The 20259-nt window shown below is 42.9% G+C and overlaps 1 protein-coding gene across 1 annotated transcript; it reads right to left on the bottom strand.

The window, feature by feature from the left end:
* Positions 1-1496: 1496 nt before the first annotated feature.
* Positions 1497-12298, bottom strand: LOC127761040 (protein REDUCED CHLOROPLAST COVERAGE 2). Its single transcript, XM_052285246.1, has 23 exons — positions 12002-12298; positions 11702-11763; positions 10688-10780; positions 10525-10597; positions 10118-10432; positions 9899-9963; positions 9463-9594; positions 9337-9378; positions 8473-9003; positions 8224-8384; positions 7503-7998; positions 7081-7143; positions 6885-6986; positions 6426-6746; positions 6220-6312; positions 6028-6129; positions 5842-5946; positions 5300-5433; positions 4979-5162; positions 4659-4790; positions 4428-4540; positions 3979-4060; positions 1497-3887 (listed from the first exon to the last, which is right to left on the bottom strand). Exons 1-23 carry the CDS (start codon positions 12069-12071, stop codon positions 2022-2024), a joined length of 5337 nt encoding a protein of 1778 aa, XP_052141206.1. The 5' UTR covers positions 12072-12298; the 3' UTR covers positions 1497-2021.
* Between the last annotated feature and the right edge of the window lie 7961 nt (positions 12299-20259).

The raw sequence follows: 20259 nt of genomic DNA on the forward strand, positions 1-20259 counted from the left end.
CTGCTGCCGTGAGCCATCGTGTTCATCCTCGATCAGCCATCTCCAAGCAGCAAGCCGCCGCCCGGCCGACCTCACCGCAGTTCTTCTCGTCGTCCCCCACCGTCTGTCGATCGTCGCAGATCGGCTCACCGAGGCACCAAGCCTCTTCGCGGCTCGTCGTCATCACCGCATTCCTGTTTCGCCGGTCGCAGCGCCGCGCCTACTTCTCCACCATCACAACCGTTGCTGTGGCCTTCTTCATCAATGTCGTCGACGCCTGTCTTCACCACCGCCAGCGGCAATCCCATCACTTGTGACGATGGAGCAGCTGCCCAGATCCAAGAAGCAGCCATTGATCTGGACTTCCTGTCATCCTGGTAAGCAGCAACTTGCTTGTTTGTGCAGGCTTGAACTAGGAGAGAACACAAGCTTCTTTAAGCTTTACTCTGCCCCATGCCGGCCGCTTCCGCGGCGAAGCTTCTCCTCCAGTCTGCCTCGCCCGACACCCATCTCTTTCTCCCCACGAATGATACCAGCTAGGGTATTTTGGTCAGAAACAAATAGAAAACAGGGAAAGATGATTTTAATTGGGAAGAGATGGAGTAAATGGCATTTGAGCGTAGATGCACGGGTTGGAAGTGGCGTTTTATCGAATCCCATCTGTACAGTGGCATTTGAGCGAAACCCCATCGTGACAATGGCACAATGTCAATTTTTTCCCTAGTATAAAAGATGATGTGGCAAGTGAATAAATGAGGAAAGAGACATTGTTTCTACACAACATCCAAGACATCATGTGAGATAAAACATTAAATTTAAGTATGTAAAAGTGGTGTTAGTATTGAAAGAGTAGTGTCTAGTACTGGTTTTTTTGATAATGTAGAATTTATGGAAACTATATTTAGTGTCTTGGGTTGAGAATGGCCTAAGAACCCAAATGCAACAATAATATTGCATAATAGTTTTAACGGGTCATCTTTTTTTTTTCTAACAACATGATTTCACGTGCATGATGACTGATCTCTACGACTCTACCTCGGTGTGCTACACTATTGAATTTTGCGCTTGCTGTGTTTTTTTAGCTCAAAATTTGTCCCACGAAGACTGTCTTCTTAATGATTTATTAGCCTCTTTAATATTATTGAATCCTTTTCTCTTTTTTTTTTTTGCCATTGAACCAATAGTCTCCTCATTCATTCTCCCCTCATTTCTCTCTGTATTAATGAAGAGCATAATAGTCTTCTAGTGTTTTGCTTGGAATGACTTTGACTCTCTAAAAGAACCGTCTTTTGGGGACGGAGGGATTATGTGAGTATGTGACGGTGTTCCTAATTAACTAAAGCAATTCGCTAAAGTATTTAATTAAGAAGATTGAGCTGAAAAAAAACCAAAAAAAAGTACTCTTCATTAAAGCCAAGACCGATTACATAATCTGATCAGCACGGACGGTTAACTCACTAGGTAGATTAGATGTATCCTCCAGGTTTCCATTTCTGCCATGCACTTTGAATCCCGGATTTCATCTTGGGTAAAATTCACATCAAGCAAGAGGCCAAATAGGCACCACTTTCTTTACAATTTACATGGTTCAACAATTCTAATATATCAAAATTCAGAGTAAAAATAAGTTCACATGTGTTATGTCGACAGATGGTCCAGTACATAATAACAAGTTGAACAAAATGATAGGCAAAAAGGTAAGACTATGAACTATGGTATATATGCGCTAACCAATCTCTCGTGTGCTTGCTCTTCCCAAGTTTCTTTGGAGCAAATGCAAAGCAAGCTGAAAAAAAGGGCTCATCGATCACTCTCAGGAAGAGATCTTCAAAGTTCTCTGCCATTGCATAACCTTTCAAGGCCATTGGAACTGCAGAAGCACGAGTAGATGCTACATACCATGAGATGGATCAGGAAAGGAACTAATTCTCTACACAAAATAGCAGTGTGCCGGTTTTGCATTTGTATGCTGTCCAGAAGAAAAAGTCTCATCTGTAAAAGAGGTAAAATTTTCTGTGTGTACTGAGAAGGTTTATCTTTTCTCAGCTTGCAACCTCAACAGCCTCAGCTTCTCCATCACTGTAGTCTGCCCAGGACTTTGGATTTTCAGTCACGGCTGAACCATCTTCCGGGGTAATTGCACCATCTCCATCACCTTTGGAAGCTTCGGTTTGCTCAGGCTCCCCTTCGCCGTCTTTACTTTCCACATGGTTCTTGCCATCAGTGTCCTGTTTTTCACTCCCATTTTCAGTATCGACCCCACTGGTTGTATCATTTCCTTCAGGACTGGTCTGGCTAATTTCAGAAACTTGTGGAGATGCAGTTGCAGGTGATTCTACTATACTGTCTGAGGGAGAAGGAAGGCCATGAGGTGAAGCTTCAGTGCCACCTGGTGATGCTAGAGGTCCGTTTGGAGATGCTGGGTTGCCATTAGGACTCCGAGATTGACCTGGCACAAACTCGGCTGCGTTAGGGTTCATCACCCTAGTGGCAAATGTGTTTGCTTCGGTAAGGCCTTCACTGCTTGGCAAGGCAGACTTGTTACGAGGGCCACGGTGACCTGATCTGTTGTAGCCTCCAGCCAACCGTGGACCATAAGGGACTCTTGCGGTTGCAGATTGGTGAGGGTGTTTACGAAGAGGGATCGACAACATCGGGGGTACATTGGCTGGTGATGGCAGCAATCCTCCATGTTCTCTGAAACCTGGAATGGCCATTGACCCAAAAGCTGGAACAGTGGAGGGATTGAATGGAGCAGCAGCAGCAGAAAGCTTACTGGCCGTCTCTTTGGCACCTGGTGAATCATTCTTTTCACTTTCAGATGGTGAAGATTTCTCATTTTCGCCTCCACTAGACATCTGTTCTTGAGCATCCTCTCCTGCATCTCTTTCATCATCATTGGAGGAAGAATCATTTGCCTCAGTCACCATAGATGCTACTTCGTTTGGGGCATTAGCTTCAGTTGCTGTTGTTAATGATTGAGATGACGATGATACATCTGAGGCTACAAGATCTCTTTTCTTCTCAGGTTGTGTCTCTGATTGATTTGATTCAGCCAAAACAACGGTTTGCTCGTCATCAGGATTGGAAGATTTGCCTTCACCAGTTTCTTTGGATCCTTGGGAAGTACTATCTTTTGGTGACACTTGAACAGCTCCATCTTTCTCTTTAGAAAGGTGACCATTGCTTTCCTTTGGGGCCTTAGCAGTTTCAATATTTGCACCTGCATCGGTTGCATCCTTTTCCTCCGTTTGTGCATCATTCAATGCTTTGACAAGAGTCCCTGGTGCAGCTATTGCAACTTCCTTGTATGATAGTGCCTTCCTTACTGTTTGACTGGCAATTGGTGCTGAAGACAGGACTGCCTTGGCAGCTGCTGGGGTGGTGGCAGGGCTTGCTGACAGAGAGTTGGGATTGGAAGAATTCTCCGCACTGTTTGATGATATAGCAGGGCTGCCTGGTTTGGAATTGAAGCTTGAACTCTTCACCAGTTTCTTTGCAGTTACAGCCTCACTAGGTAAAACTCGAGGGGAAGAGAAGTTTGATGGAGCTCTTCCTTTGTATCTTCCATTCTCAGTATTGTTTAGTGCATTTGTGTTGATCTTTGCTAGATTCGGCCTCCTTGCACTTACACCAGTTTTGCGGTTCCCAGTGGATCGTCCCTTTGGAACAGCTTCTTGCCACCCTTCATCCGACGTGTACTCTTCAGTAAAATCATCTTGAGGTATACGGCTTAAGGTGTTACCTGGTATTTCTTCTTTCAGTTTCTCTTTCTGAATAAACGTTCCATTCTCTTTGACTTCAGAACTTTCCTTCTCAATTAATGAATGGTCACTTTTAGGTGGTGGGCTCCTTTGATCTTCATCATCGACTACTTCAGATGGATTTTGCCCGGCACGACCTTTGATCTATTATTCATAATGTGCACATATGAGTGACCATTGGCGAAATAAAAGAATGCCATATAGTACCAGTGGAAGGCCTTAACAATAAACATACCTTAGCGCGGGCTTGTTTCTTTTGCATTTCCTTAGCCTTGAGTTCATCATCTGGATTGATATAATCCAGAAGATCTGATACACTGAAAGAAAAATCAATACCTAAGCACAAGCAAAGACAATCATCCAAAATAGATCGATATGTAAATTTAAATAAGTATACTCTTTTCCTTTTGTAAGCCTCTACCCCCGAAATGTAATCATCATAAGGATAACAGTGACAAGCTTAGTCAGCACGCTATGGCATTTATTAGTCCATGTAGACACTTAGAGATGAGTTTTTTTTCCCTTTTATTTTTAGATAGAGGGAGAGCCCCTGCCATTTCCAGTACTAGAAATGGCAATAGTGCAATAGAGATCATTGATTCACAAATAAACAAAACTCAATCCTAACTTTTGCAACCACTTTTATGAAACAACATGGTAAAGACGAGCAATCATGTCATCTACCTCAGGTGGCCTCTGCTTGCTATTGAAGCATCAGGCTTTGGAGTACCATTACGTGCTGCTTCCTGCTGCTCTAGTGCCTTGGACTCGAAATATTCAAGCCAAGCAGCAGCATCCTGTGGAAAACATAGTTATTAGATTTCCTTGCTGCAGTAGAATGGAAAATAACTAAAGAATGAAATTGATTGGTAAGTGGAAGAACACATCACCAGGAAGCAATTTTTGTCAGCTTACCTGTGTACGAAGATCTTCCGACCCAAGCTTTGCTTGAAGTATTCGTAAAGTGGTTTTTTCATGTTGGACACTTAAAGAGTATGCTTCCATTAAAGACAGAGCAATAGCAATAGCATGGTAACTAGCAGCAGTCTGTCAATAAAAACATCAAGATATATAAGATGAGTTTTCAGTCTCAAGTTTTCTTTGGATCATGAAAGGGAATGGTTCTCATAGTTCCCAGCAAAACGAGTGTGAACATCAAAACTGATGTGGCCATGAATTAGACTACTGTATGTGTCAGAACTCAATTGAGAACTAAAACAGATAGGGTTGCAAACCTGTATGTGATCAGCACCAAGCAACCTCTTGTTGCATTTTAGAGCCTCATGAAGGTAACGAAGTGCAACATGAACATTACCCAGCCCTTCTTCCATCATTGCCACATTAATATAAGTTGCAGCAGTATTAGGATGAGAGGGTCCACATGTCAGGTGCAAAAGATATAGGGCACGATTCACATACCTGATACACAAAACAGAGCATAACATAGTTGAGATTTCCAAAGAGAGTAAATAGAACAGACTTCATAGCTTACTCATAAAAACAAACTAGATGGCACCCTAGGCATATAGCTTTTGTAAACGACAACAAGCACATACTTTAATGCCAATTCTGTATGCTGCAGGCGGTAATAGAAAACTGCAAGATCTCCATAGCTTTTCATTGTATCTGGATGATCTAGTCCAAGTTCTCTCTCATTGATATCTAAAGCCTTCTGTTGATAGATTGTTGCCTGGTAAAATAGAGAGTGAACATTTATAAAGCCAGTCTTCACAGCACTGGATAGTATGTATGTATGTATGTATATGTATATATATGCATATACAAGTTAAACCTTCACTCAAAAAACTACGAGTTAACCCCTTGACAAGTGTATATTTCAGTACTTCATGTAACATGAATGAGAAACATTTTGCATTATATTACACTTAAGCAGCTTACAGTCACAATTTCCACATGATCATCATATTAACTGTTGTTCAAAATAATTCTGCATGATTCCCATTCATCGTACCCAAGATTTGTCTAGAATCAGAATTCAACTTTAACAATATTTGCACAGAAGACAATATTTGCAATATTACATTCTACAGAGCAATGTATAAAATAACTACTGGCTTAAATCCCAAAAAGAAAATACCTGGTTGAAGTCACCAGTATGATAAAGCACTACTGCCAAAAGGCTGTATGCTCCTGCTGTCATTCTGTGATAAGGACCACAAACAGCAACAAGTTTTGCAAGAGCCTGCATCACCATGTATAATCAACAGGATGTAGTGGTCAAGAAATCATCATGATGTGTCAAGACACAAGATCAGGACTGTACCTTTGTGCCATAGTTAACAGCATCCTCAAGCTTTCCCTTGTCCAGGAAAGTCTTGGATGACTCCAACAGGGTTCGACCGTCTGCTGATGAGCATGCAACATGCTGGAGTAAAGACATCATGGTTAAACATGTTAATAAACAGGAAGTATTTGCATCTCATTCAATTACAGAATCCAAAGGGTTAAACTTTACCTTGTAGATAGGAACAATGCTGATTATATCTGACCTTCTGAATGGATGTGGCATATCCATGTCATAATCTTTGGTAACTAGCTCAAGTCCTACCTAAATTGCAGGAGTTGTCGTTCAAACCATGGTTCCAAAAATGAACAAGTGTAACCTATAATGTTGAACCTCGAGGAAAAAAGAAGCAATATTAACATCCAAATTATTATTACCTTATGGCAGATACCACGAAGGATGGCATATTTTCTTAGATCAGCACGATATTCGTCTTTCCACGTCCAGCCAAATCTCTTTACTAGAAAGACCTCCAGCCACCTTTGCCTGAGATTGTTATCCTCATAGCACTTGCCATCGTTATTTTCTTCTGGAAATGGTCCCAATAAGATATTCAAACATGATGCAACCGCCTCAGCCATGTCATTTATATCATGAACAGCTGAAATAACAGCCCGAAGTACGTGCTTAAATGCTCGAACTACCATTTCATGTATACACAAGGATTGTATATGTGGGAGCTTATCAGCAAGCTCAACCTGAAACACAGTAAAATAAAGTACTTCAGTTGTCACGCTGATGTGAAATATATCTTATCCTTTTAAAACGAATGAAAATTCTTCTTAGTGGTTCAAAAAATAATAATCTAGAACTCGACCCAACTATGAAGTATGTACCACTTGTCCTAGTGAGCGCATCTGGAGTCCCCTGGTGTGCATAAAATCTGTCAATGTCCTTCCATCAACAGGGGAAAGCTCAAGTGAACCAAAATCTGCTACCTGATAACATATAAAGGTGGTGGAAAATTAATTTCTCAGTGTCTCACAAAGAATACATGTTTGAGATTGATGCCACATGAGTACAATACATTACCAATTTTGGCAGAGCTGTATCATCATAATATTTGTGCGCCATCTCAATTAATTCATCAGGTGACTGCATAGAAAAGCATTGAATCATAAAGAATAATGTCACAGAGAAGAATGATAGGAGCAGCGCCAGAGAAGCATAAACCCTGCCGACCTATAGTACATACCAAGCTAGTTCCTGCAGTAACACAGGATATCACCAGATATACTAATTATGCACCGTAAATGATATGGCCAATATGATAGATTATAGTATAAGCTAATGTGGAGCTAACTGTTCCTAGCAATATAATTCATAAATCAGTCAAGTAGTACAGAATTTGTTGTGATGTGCTGTTGTTTGGAGAAGAAGGGGCCGGTAAAAATGAGGTAATTTCTTGGGACGACATTTGAGAAATCTCCAAACAGAAATAATCAGGGAAAAACCTTAGCATGCAGTCCAGTTTCAGATTCCTTTAGTCTCTGGAAAGCAGCTTCTGGAAGCCATCTCTGTAGAATTGCCTCATTATCCTCCTTTGTGCTGGAAGAGTTGACTGTTTGCGCATCATTTGTATTTGTCGAAGTATTTTCTTTTGTGGATGCACCTTTTCCACTCTTTTCATCTGTCTTCTTCTTGATCTCCTTCAGCTGACCAAACTGTTTCCCCAGGCCTTTCACTGTAGGAACATCCTTGGTCTCCTCATTTTTCTTAGTGTTGGCCTTCTCAGAAGTCTGATTCTGTAGGTGCTGCACCCAGCAAGCTCCAAGCTCCCATCTTATTGGTCTTGTTTCTCTTGGAGCTTCACATTCAAGCTTCTGCAGACTATCTGTCATTATCTTACGGACAAAATTTGTACTATATTCACTCTCTTGAGGAGAACTTTGCAACCGCTGAACTCCTCCAGATGGTTGAATACATGGTTTATGAAGCAGCATCCTTAAGCTGAAAAGAGATAAACATGATTGTCATAGATTTTATCCAACCAATACAATGGTAAAAATAGATTAAGAAAAGAGAGAAAGAATGAAATGGACCAAGACAAACAGAGGTAAAGTAAATCACTTAGGACTGATTTGGGTAAACCCATGGTTTAGAATTATCAGGTTAGCATAAGATTATATATATATATATATATATATATATATTATCAATTTTCCAAGTACTAACCTATTGACATTCAGTGCGTTGCTACCTCCTTCAGGCTGATCTTCAATGTCAATGTCATGTTGTGCTAGAGAAACAGTTGTCAGTTGAGCATCTGCTGGAACTTGAACAACAGCTGTGTATCCACAATGCTTCACAACCACCACACCAAGAGTAGCAGTATCCTGTAAACTAATAAAATTACATCGACAATAAACAGGAAAATGGATAAAAGTAAACTGCAACAGCCCGTATCAAAGAAGAAAGTCTTACATGTACTGTTGCACTCTCGTCAGCAGTGATGCCCTTCAACAGATTTCTCTTAGCAAGTTCATCAGACAGCATTCCTGGAGCTTGACTTCCATCTAACTTGGCATCTAACTTAGAACTTGCATCCGCTTTGTCCTTTGTGACTGTTATTTTCATATCTCCAATTTGTTGCGTGTGCAAATCTGGATTTGTGGTGTCATTCGGTGTTTCAAGTGAACTCTTGTCAGGGACCATTTGCTGAATAGCTGCAACAGCTTTAAGAACTGCAACATCTACAAATAAACTATGGAGTAGGAAAGCCTTCCTGTCTCGGATTTGCCTCTCCTCAGCTGTTTTGCAAGGCATTGCAGCCAGTATGGCAAATTCTTTTGCCCATGGCCTATGGTCATGTTTTCCATCTCTTCCCTGACCACCACCATTGCCACCCCATGTTTCATCTTCAGTTGGAAGGGGTGGAAACACCGATGGCAAATCAGCAACAGCAGGAGGGACCACCCAAGTGTTTGACCGGAATCCATAAGGAAGATTTCCAAACTGCAAGGAAATGTCAATAAAATGTGAACTATAAATCTCTCAAATGCAATTGCAAAGTTGCGTTAATACATGCAAACAAAATATATATATAGGTACATTAAAACAAGCACATTATTCAGTTTAGTGAAACAAAATGCATTAGCTTATTTCCAATTCCACGAATTCAATTGTTTCCGTGGAAAATAGGGTATGTCTCTTCAAATGCATTGACCAATAAACCTAGAAAATGATCTCTAACCTAAAGTTTAGCTTTGAAATTAATAATTTTTAAATAGTCACATATTCAGGCATGTCTGAAAATAATCAAGAAATCAAGCATTAGCAAGACCTCACCTTATTATGCTCAACAAAAGCCTTCATAAGAGCCTTGTAAGCCTACAAAATCGCACACATATTTCCACATCAATGAGATACCATTCATTAATAATCAAATCACAAAATCTCCAAGGTCACACGTACTCCATCAAACGCCCGGCTCGTCTGCTGCAACAGCCCAACAAGGGAGTGGCTGATGAGCGCTCGCTTCCCTGCTGGATAGAATCCAGCTTTGGAGGCCACGATGGTCACCGGCTTCCCACTACAAACCCTTACCTGCACACCAACACCCAATTGCAGAACGCTTGGAGAATTATACAGGTGCAAATGAGTGTCATATTGCATTTTTTTATGACATTGGCCATATTGATGGTTACGTGCGTGCTATGATAAATTAATTAATTGTAGTTTTGATATATATGAGTTGCAGTCTAATCTAATGAATATATAGTTAAATTAGCATGAGATTTTGAAACAACTATTGGCAAACCTTATCTAGCTACTCTAATGTAATGCAATCGAATCAATTAAACTAAAAAGAAACATCACATTTGTGCTATTTTTCTTCAAGCAAACTCACATCGATCTGGAAGAAGTCGTCCTCTGTCTTGTCATCAACGAATGGGCGCGTCGACCTCCTAATATCTGAAACCAATCGCATTTTCACTTAAACAAAAGTGGAAGAAAAAAAATAAATATCACCCGAACCGGCTCACCATCTTCTGCTGTTCCGAATGCGCTCAAATAAAAAAAAAAGAAAACAAAAATGAATGAGAAGAACGAAACTACTAGCACTCACAATGGAGGGGCGGGGAGAGGTGGGAGAAGGAGAAGAACTCGTAGAACTGTCCCAGCTTCGGCGGCGGGTACATCGGCTCCTCTCCTCCACCGCCTCCGGCGCCAACGCCGCCGCCGCCGCCGCCGGCGGGCGACCCGGGGGTCTTGGCGGCGTCGGGCGACGCCGGCGGGGGCGGTGGCGGTGGCGCATCGGGAGACGACGGCGATGCGGGCTTCTGCTCGGGCGCACTCTTCCTCGGCCCGAACGCGGCGGTGCAGGCGACGATGTCGAGCAGCCGCCGCACGTGCGCCACGGCGAGCTCCTCCGTGTAGCCCTCTGCCGCGCGCCATGGGAGACGAGACGGTGAGTTTTTTATTTTTTTGCGTTTTGGTCCTCGAGAAATACGGGATTTGCGCGTTCAGACTTACCCTCGACGATGCTGACGTGGCACGGCTTCAGGGAGGCGACCTCCACCGTGTCCTTGAGCTGGGCCCCACGAACCTGCATTGGTGGCAGAGAGGGAGAAAGTACAGGCTGTCAGTGGGCACGAATCTCGAGGCGGATGTGAGCCGTTGGGATCCTCTGACCGACCTCGTGGGACAGGGAGTAGTTGGTGAGGTGGCATGTGTCCACGTGGACGGCCAGGAGCTTCCGGACGTCGAGGATCCTGTCCGTTGATATGCCCTGAACAAAGCACCACAAACACAAAATGAGCTAGGCAGCGAGTTGGCACCTACCACTGCGAATTATAAGTACCATATTTAAATTGAGAATTTAGCCACACAAACAACCCAATATGAAATTCGAGATTTAAACTCGGGACTTTAACCCCAAAAATAACCCAGTCTTGTTTAGTTTTCAACTTTTTCTTCAAACTTTCAATTTTTCCATCACATAAAAACTTTCCTACACACATAAACTTCTAACTTTTTTCTTCAAACTTTCAATTTTAGCGTGGAACTAAACACAGCCCTAATCTAAAATTCACTAAGAGATTTGAACTCAGGACCTTGGGAGTTGGGACGCTACTCAGATTACTGTAATCAGTAGGCTACATGCCATTGCACAAAATGGTACTATGTACTTAAACTAACACAGCCATTACTAACTTGCTCAAAAATAATTAGGATGTGTAAATTGCCCATGAACTTTTTTGTGTAATGTTCGTATAGAAAATAAAAATTTTCATCATGTACATTTCAACGAGTGGGGTCATTCTTTGCCAGCTTTGTTAAGTTGCCGCTTATGCTCGGTCGCTCGCCATTGCTAATTAGCACAAGAAAAACACGTTTTCTGTGCAATTGAAAAAAAATAAAGATAGAAGTTTCTAAGAGAAAAGTGGTAGGCACTTTCGCTTTAAACAAAGTTTTTTTTCTTTTTTTAAAAAAAAACAAGATGAAAGTGTTGCAAGTGAAAGCTAGAGAAGAATTTACTTAATTTTGTCGTTTAACATGCAAGCACAATTAAGGCCATCGAATAGAAGGAACAGTACATATTCAGTTACAGTGGTCACTGGTCAGAATACTGGGTGGTCCATATTAATTAATTAATTACGCGAAAATATCCATGCGAGAAGACGGAGATAATACGCGCCCCGGCGCTCACCTTGAGCGTCAGCTGCGTGTAGTCCGGCGTCTCAACGGTGACGTCCAGCACGGTGGGCAGAACTGCAGCAGCATCATATCAATATTTCCACGCAAAAACCACTCACATGTTAATACTGAAACAATATGAACTTTCAAATATTGAAAGAGGCAAGCTAGCTTAATTAATTAATCCTTGCATCTGAAAATAACTTTTGTCTTGAAAACGAATTAAATTAAACCAATCATCCGAGCTGATGAATTCGATGAAAATTCAGATGGGAAGTGAAGAAGATTCAGTTAGCCATCAGTTAAGCTGCACCTTTCTCTTCCTTCTTCTTCTTGTCTCCCTTGGCCTTGTGCGGCTTGGCCTTCCCTGCCTTGGGCGCCATGGCTGGCGTCCCTCAAGCTAATTAGCTAAGCTAAGCTAATGAATTGAAACCTCTCGATAATCTCGTTCTTGTCAGAAACCAATCAAGCGAGACGGGATTAAGCGGCAGCTCTACGTTGGCCTTAGCATTGCAGAACTGCAGGTAGCTTAGCTTAGCGCTTAGGCAGGAGATAGCGAGCGAGGGAGGCAGTGGAGAGGGAAGCTAGAGGGTGAGAGGCGATAAGAGGATAAGGGATATATAGCTGCTTCTAGCTAGCTAGCAAAGCTGAGAGTTGCAGCTTCTACTAACTCTGAACCTCAAGCACTGTTTTCTCTGCAGAACGGAATAGGACAAAGGGTGAACCGGTGAAGTGTTTGGTGAATTATTTTAGTCTAAATTAATACTACCTCTGCTTTTTTAATAGACGTCGTTAATTTTCTGTCACACGTTTGACCATCCGTCTTATTCAAAAATACGTAAATATAATTTATTTTGTTGTGAGTTATTTTATCCCTCAAAATACTTTAAACATGATTTATATCTTATACTTATGCATAACCTATTATATTATTAAAACAGCCTTAAATGAAGGGCACCACTTCGCCGCCGTGGGGGCTAGAAATTCCTACATTAATCGGAGAAAAAGAAAAGGAGAGTACAAATAGAAATACAATTTAAAAATAGCTGAATTCGGAATTAAAAATAAGTAATATTGAAAGAAAACTCCATATAGGAACCCAATATGAGATTAATTGAAATTCAGAATAAAAATAAAATAAAATCTGAAAATAGAAAAAAATTAAGAGTATAAGTAGGAATACAATTTAAAAATAACTGAAATTCGGAATTTAAAATAAGGAATATTGAGAGAAGAGTCCATATAAAAACCCAATGCGAGATTAATTAATATTCAGAATAAAAATAAAAATAAAATCCAAAATTAGCAAAACGAAAAGAAGAGTTCAAGTAGGAATACAATTTGAAAATAACTGAAATTCATAATTAAAAATAAGCAATATTGAAAGAAGAATTCATATAAGAACCTAATACGAGATTAATTAAAATTCAAAATAAAAATAACCCAAAATTAGAAAAATTAAAAGAGAGTTCAAGTAGGAATACAATTTTGAAACAACTAAAATTCAAAATTCAAAAATAAAAATATTAAAAGAACACTATACAGTATTAATTAAAATTTGAAAAAAAAATAAATTCTAAAATTAGAAAAAGAAAAAATATTTTAGTTAGGAATACAATTTATAAATAACTAAAATTGGTGAGAAAAAATAAAAACTATTGAAAGAAAAGACCATCTAAAATAAATGACGAGGTAAATTAAGTAACAAGCCTATAAAGAAGTAGAGTGGTGATGGTTGATACGACGTATAAAAACTGTTAATAAAACACCAAATAGAATCCTAATGACGATTAAAAGGAGGGACGACAGGCAGGCCATGAAGCAAACAGGCAAGACGGTTGCCAAGACTTCTAGAAAGTAAAAAAAAACCCGTTGATAATCATATTCAATTTTTAAAATCTCAATGACAATAAAAAGGAGAAGCAGCGGGCGGGGTGTATAAGAGCGTAGTTGCAGAGCTGCTGACTGTTGGCGGGACTTCTTAAAAATAAAAAATAAATTCCAACGATAGTTATGTTCGATTTTTAGAATCCCAATAAAAACAAAGAGTAGGCGGCGGATGGGTCGTAGGGGAGTATAGTGGCATCGTTTGACGGGACTTCTAAAAATTATAAAAAATAAAACCCAACAAGAAAATAAACTCTAAAAACTACAAGGTCCAATTTCTAAAGGTTCGGAACTTCTTAAAAGGTAAAAAAACAATGATAATCATGTTCGATTTTAATATCTCAATGACAATAAAGAAGGGAGGCAGCGGGCGAGCCATAAAGAAGTACAATGGCAAAGCCGCTGACGGTTTGGTGAGACTTCTAGAAAGTAAAAAAATGAACCCGAACAATAATTATGTTCGATTTTTAAAATCCCAATGACAATAAAGAGAAAAAGACAGTGGACGGACCGTAGAGGAATATTATGGCAGCGTTTGACGGGACTTTTACAAATTATAAAAACGAAACCCAACGAGACAATAAACTCTAAAAACTATAAGATCCAATTGTTTAAGATTTAAAGGATAATTAATAGAAATAATGGTAGATTGAGCGAGCAAATAAAGAAGGATATGACAGAAGTAAAGGGTAGCAGCTGGTGTGGCTTTTAAAAACTATATAATTAAAAATACGGGGATGGTAAGATTTGGTTTTTCAAAGTCTTAAGACAACAAGATAGCTATTTAATAAATTTTAAGCAAAATCATACTGAAAATATATGATTTTGCTTGGGTGTTAGCCGCGCAATTACGCGGGGCACCCAGCTAGTTTTCTTTTAATAAGACAAATGGTTAAATATGTGTTCAAAAGTCAATGGCTTTATCTATTAAAAAACAGAGATAGTATGATATATAGTGGAATTTACAAAGAATTTAATTTCGTGGGGTAGTATATTTACATGTGGGCCCTAGAATAATATAATCAAATGGTGTGTCATATGCTGATATGTAATTAATATTAGACTGGTTTTGTTGTATATTTTTGTATGGAGAACAACTTTATAAGTGGAACACGATAAGCAGCTAAAAAGGTGTTTAGCATATATATTTTCAATAGAAATTTAGTGGGGTTATAGATTTGCCATCGATGTGCCTAGTGTGTGTGAGTGTTTCATGTAAACACAATACTATAGGAAAATTTTAAACAAAAGAAGCAGTACTAAAATACTATAGGGTTACAGCGATGTTTTGTTTTGGGATTTGAATTCTTGGTAGATATAGTCAAGGCTACTATTGCATATAGCAGTGTTGGTTAATGGGTACTGTAAAAAAATTGACATTGCAAATAAGCATTTCCTGGAGAGCAAGTAATTGAGGTGAGAATTGTGTGTGAAACTCGGGCGCTTTCTAAATAGATGTTGAAAACTTGGACGCAAAAGGAGAAACGTGATTGGCATATAATCAGTTTAGTATTAATTATTAAGAAATGATCAATAAATTTATTTGGATTTTTCAAAACAACTTCTATATAAAAATTAGAAGAAAAAAACACACACTATTTAGCAGCTTTAAAATCGTGCTAATGAAAATCGAGAAAGTAGCCAAGCCGAATCCTGGTTTAGAACATGGCGTAATTAATTAGTGGTTCGTGTGCTGCTGATGGAGGTAGCTAAACCGAGGCTGGAAAGGGAAAGAGAGAACAAATAATCAAGGGAGGATGGAGAGGCGAGTCGAGTCGAGTTGAGTTTGTAGTTTGTAGGGTTGCGCCGCGCGCGTACGTGTGGTGAGAGCAACGGGGGGGATGGAGAGGAAGGGGATGAGGTGGATTTTCTTGGAAGGACACGATTGGGGCGAACCAATGGCCAGCAGAGGCCTCATCCTCGTCTCTCCCTATCGGGGATTTCGCCCCCCAAAATCTGCAGCGTCGCGCCGCCATGTCACCCCTTGCGCCCCCACCCCACCCAAAATCCCCTCGTCGTCCCGTCGCGCGCGGCCGCTTCCCCTGCCCCCACAAAGGGTATGCGTATGGCCTTGGCCATGCACATCTCGGCCTCCTCCTATCCCGTCCTTGGTCGCGCTCGCACTCGCACTCGCGTCGCGTCCACCCATTTCTCACCGCGGGCGCGTGTGCGGCGGCGCCCGCAGTTCTCCGCACGGACGGTGGCTGGTGGCCGACGTTTTTCACCGCGCCGGCCGCCGGGGCCCGGGGCCAGGCTGAGCGGTCGGTGAGGCGTAGGTGTACCGTACAAAATGTCTACCTATGCCGGCCTTGGAGCGTTGTGCTGGACATGGACATGGCCATGAAAACTCTGCCCCTCTCTGCAGCTTTAATCGAGCAGAGCAGAAAAAACGAGGCAATGCGTGAAACGGAGCATTTCTCTCGGCCTCTAGACTTTCTTTTTGGGCCTGAAACCACGACGGCCCTTTGTTCCCTCGAAAGGCCCATCACGCGTCTTCCTTACGTGGGCCGTTGCCTTATCCAGCCCAGAAGGCCGGCAGCCGAAATTGCGTTCTTCTACGTGGGAGGAAAAAGTACACGAAAAGGTACCTCAACTTATCATCACGATACAAAATCATCCCTCAACCGCAAAAACATATATGCGGCATTCTTACTTAACAATCAGTCACAATAAATCGTTCGGTGGTTTTGATTCCGGTTTTATCCTACCTGACGGCTGAGTCAGTGTGAGATCCACGTGGACCCCACATATCAGGATGCCACGTCATCTCTCTCCCTTCCTCCTCCTCTCTCTCTCCTCTTCTCTTCTCTTCTCCTCTCCTCTCCTCTTCTGTGGGCAAGCCGGCCGGCGGCTGGGGAGGAGGCCGCCGGGGCGAGGCGGGAGAGGAGGTGGGCGGCGGCAGCCTTCGCAGTGGGGGAAGCTGCCGCCGGCGGACGCGTCGAGGTGTTGCTGCAGCGGAGGAGGACGACGAGGAGGAGATGGGGCTCGTGAGGTCGACCTCGGTCTCCGCGACGGCAGTGGAGAAAAAAGCGGCGGCCGTGACGGCGAAGGCGTGGTGGGGTTGGCACTTCCCGAGCCCGCTCAAGGCGTTCCGGCACCGGAGATCATCGGCGAGCATGCCGGAGTGAGGGGGGATTACAGGAGATTTTTCCTTTTCCCTTTTTTTGGCTTCGCGTGCTAATCTTATGATTAAGTTAGACCAAACTCCAAAGCCTGTGATTTGGGCGTAATGTGTGCATATACTCCTACCAGTGGTGTTGTTCATTGTTCTCTTCGTGCTTTTGCTCCTTTTTAGAGTGCTTGCAAACGTTGTAGCCTGTGTACATCAAATTGGGAATTTTAAGGTCGCTGATTTGATCTGCACCAGGAGTTTCTTTTTTCTCTTTTTCGACACTGACGGAATGTAGATTGTGCGTTGTTTTTCTTTCAGATTGGAGTGCCGGTGGTGGCCATCGTCCTGTCCGGCAGCGCGGCGGCGCCCGACAGCGGCGTCGACGGAGGCGAGCGGCGAAAAGGCTACAACGTTCACTGGCAAGCGGCGAGCGGGTGGGCAGCAACGGCAGCGCAGCTACGCCGCACTTTGGCAAGCCTCACGTTCACCGACTTGCCCTTCGCCACCACATAGATGTTGCAGTAGTCCGACGCGCCCTTCATCAGGCTGCACGGCATGGCGGCGGCAACGAGGATGCGGGCGGCGGCGTTGCCTCCGCCGGCGCGACGCCGGCCGCCGGACCTCCTCCTCTGCCCTCCCCCCCTCCCCCGGCGGCCTCCTCCCCACAGCGCCGCCCGTCGTCGGCCTCAGAAAAGTGAGAGAGGAGGGGAAAGAGAGAGAGAGGTGATGACATGGCTTACTAACATGTGGGGCCCACACGGGTCCTACGTTGACTCAGCCGCCACGTAGGACAAAACCAGGGTCAAAACTCAAAACCACCGAAGCAAACGGTTCGATAAGTTGAGAGATTTCATATATCCGGTTTTGTGGTGGGGGGACGATTTTGTAACTCGATGACAAGTTAAGGGACCTTCGATGTACTTTTTCCTACGTGGGATGCTGCTGGTGGACGGACACAAGACGAGACGCCGAAGCGAAGCGATGGCATGACGATTGCTGGTCCAAGGAAGCCTGTGCCCATCCGAATTATGCTTATGAAACAAACTGATAAGTCAACTTTACCTCCCTCATGTCTTGCTCGTATTGAACCATCTCCCTCAATTGTAAAATCGGACTTAATGTTTACACCATAATTTGGCTCACGGTTGATTTCATTTGAGCAGGCCAGATTATTTAGAATAGTTGGTGCAATCGTTGGGTGGTGTGCTTAAGAATTGGTTAGCTTGATATGTGCAGGAATTTATGATGCACCTGAAGGTGTACGAGTTGCTGGGGAGCTGCAGCGTTTGGATCGGCATGGTGATGCATGTGCTGCTACGACCGGGAGTTCCTGCTGTGCATTGTGTACATGCTGGATTGATTTGATCATATATATACAATCAGAGATTTGGTGATGAAGCTTTGATGATTGCATGCCGAATAAGATATAGTAGTATTCCATTTTACTAGTTGGTTTGTTTAGATTGAGTAGTATACGATGCACCATCCTGTCAGGCGAGGAAGCCATCCGTGAAGTAGGAGGCCAGCCGTCACCTTACTTGGCTGTACCCACATTGCCCACATCATTGTATCTGCACCCGACTTCAATGGGGGAGCGTGTGGCGACATGTGCTACAGCGGTGGGTGTCGTCGCCACAGGCGATGGTGATACCCTCTGTGGCTCTCTCCCCGCCTCTCTGGGAGGAACCAGATGCGTCACCAGAGGTCAACGAGATCACGCTCTCGATGGAGGTGTTCCTTCTATGTGTCAGGCCCATCACTGCCCACTTCTACCCGTCGACCGCGTCCTCTGGCGCAGTGACGGACCCCTCCAGTAGAGGCGACGCCAGAGCAAGACATGGAGGTGCGGCTGTTTGGGGCTCGAGAGAGGAGTAGGCTGAAAAGTAGGTCCCACTGTATTTTTTTAAAAAATTTTACCCTTATCACTTAATATGGATCCCACTTCTATTTTTAACCTCTTTAATGAATGGGTTACCTTGTCAGAACAGGGGACCAAGTCAACCTATCACGTAAGCATAAATCGTTTCCCAAACCACAGAAAGAAGTTGATTTGTACCGGTTTTTGAAATTGAGGGAGACATTATACCTAGTTTTATGCTTGAGGATGCGATTCGACTAGAGCAAGACATGAGGGAGGAAAAATAGACTTATTCTGCCTACGAATCATCTGTCTTTCACATTGGGCCAATTATCAGCACTGACGAAAGAGGCTTATACTAGCATGTTTGCATAGTTATATTTTTCATAGACAATGCCGAAAGAGAGATGATTTTTTTTTCTTTTTTAGATTACATGGTAGATGCACACGCACGCACACAACACTATAGATGCAACACTACACTCACACATCCTTGAATGCGTCTCTGATACCCGTTCCTGATCTTAACAAATTTATGTTGAAAGCCCATTTATATGTGCGTAGTACTTGTGGAAACTAGAATTTGAACTGATGTGTAAATTCATACACCCACAACTCTACCATCAATCCATCACACCACTAGTGTTTCTCCTAAATCAGGATATGATGAACTATATATAGGTGTTTAGAGCTTTTGTGGAGCTTAATTATGGTCTAATTGAATGGATCATATTATATATGCATGTTATCTTGTCTTTAAAAGAAGATTATATTGTATGTCAGAATAGAGTTTAAGTGATACAAAAGCTATATACAAGATGGAATCAAGGGGCAGGTAAAGGTTCATGCTTTAAGGTCAAACTCGTGGTGGTGGTGGGGGGAGGGGTGATGTTGTCCCCTCCTCATGACCACACTAGTGTCTCCTCCTCCATCATAGGGCACTCGTAGTGCGTTTCACCCATATATAAGACCTCGGAGTGCCACATAGACTCCATGGGTTCAAAATCTGGGTTCTTCACAGTGCAATTGGCTATAGGAGTGATTTTAATTTTATATTTCACCCCTAATACTTCATGTTTCAATTCTTATGCTTTTTCTAATTTACATAGAAGTACCAAATTACGTATTGCACACCCTAAAATCCAGAAAAGAATATAAATCCACTCACCACCTTCTCTCTCTCTCCCTTATCCCCTCCCTCCCTCTCAGTTCCCACAATGCACGGCACGACGAACAGCGGTGACACCCGCTCCTCTCCGTCACCGCCGGCCACGACCCTCTTCTCCTCCAACCCAGATCAATGACCCTCCACCCTTAGTGCACCGATGAGCTCGACGGCGTGGACTCGGTGTGGGAGAGAGGGATGGCGGGAGCTCCGTGGCGCAGATCTAGCGGTGGGATGAGCTCCCCTCTCTGTCAGACCGCGTCACTGCTGCCTCTCCCCTCTCTCTCAGGCAATGACTCATGTCCTCACCATCGGATGGGGTGGATCTAGCGAGCGTCACCTCCATCTCTCTTCTCGATCCGAAGTTGTCGGATGCTGGCTGTCAATCTGGCGCTGCAGGAGAACGACCAAGGGCAAGGGTGTGGTGCTGTTGGGCGATGAGCAGATTGGGCTGATCAGCTCCAGGTCGTCCCCACCCACCCATCCTCTCCCCTCTCTCACACACACCTCACACGCTTTTGGCCACGAGGCCATCGATAGCTTTCCTCG

The sequence above is a fragment of the Oryza glaberrima genome, chromosome 2 (assembly GCF_000147395.1).
Source record: "Oryza glaberrima chromosome 2, OglaRS2, whole genome shotgun sequence".
NCBI classification, from domain to species: Eukaryota; Viridiplantae; Streptophyta; class Magnoliopsida; order Poales; family Poaceae; genus Oryza; species Oryza glaberrima.

Coding starts and splice junctions, on each gene's coding strand:
- LOC127761040 (XM_052285246.1), bottom strand. CDS start 12,071: ATGGCGCCCAAGGCAGGGAAGGCCAAGCCGCACAAGGCCAAGGGAGAC. Junction 11,764..12,001: donor GAAGAAGAAGGAAGAGAAAG/GTGCAGCTTAAC, acceptor ATGCTGCTGCAG/TTCTGCCCACCGTGCTGGAC. Junction 6,987..7,080: donor ATACAGCTCTGCCAAAATTG/GTAATGTATTGT, acceptor ATATGTTATCAG/GTAGCAGATTTTGGTTCACT.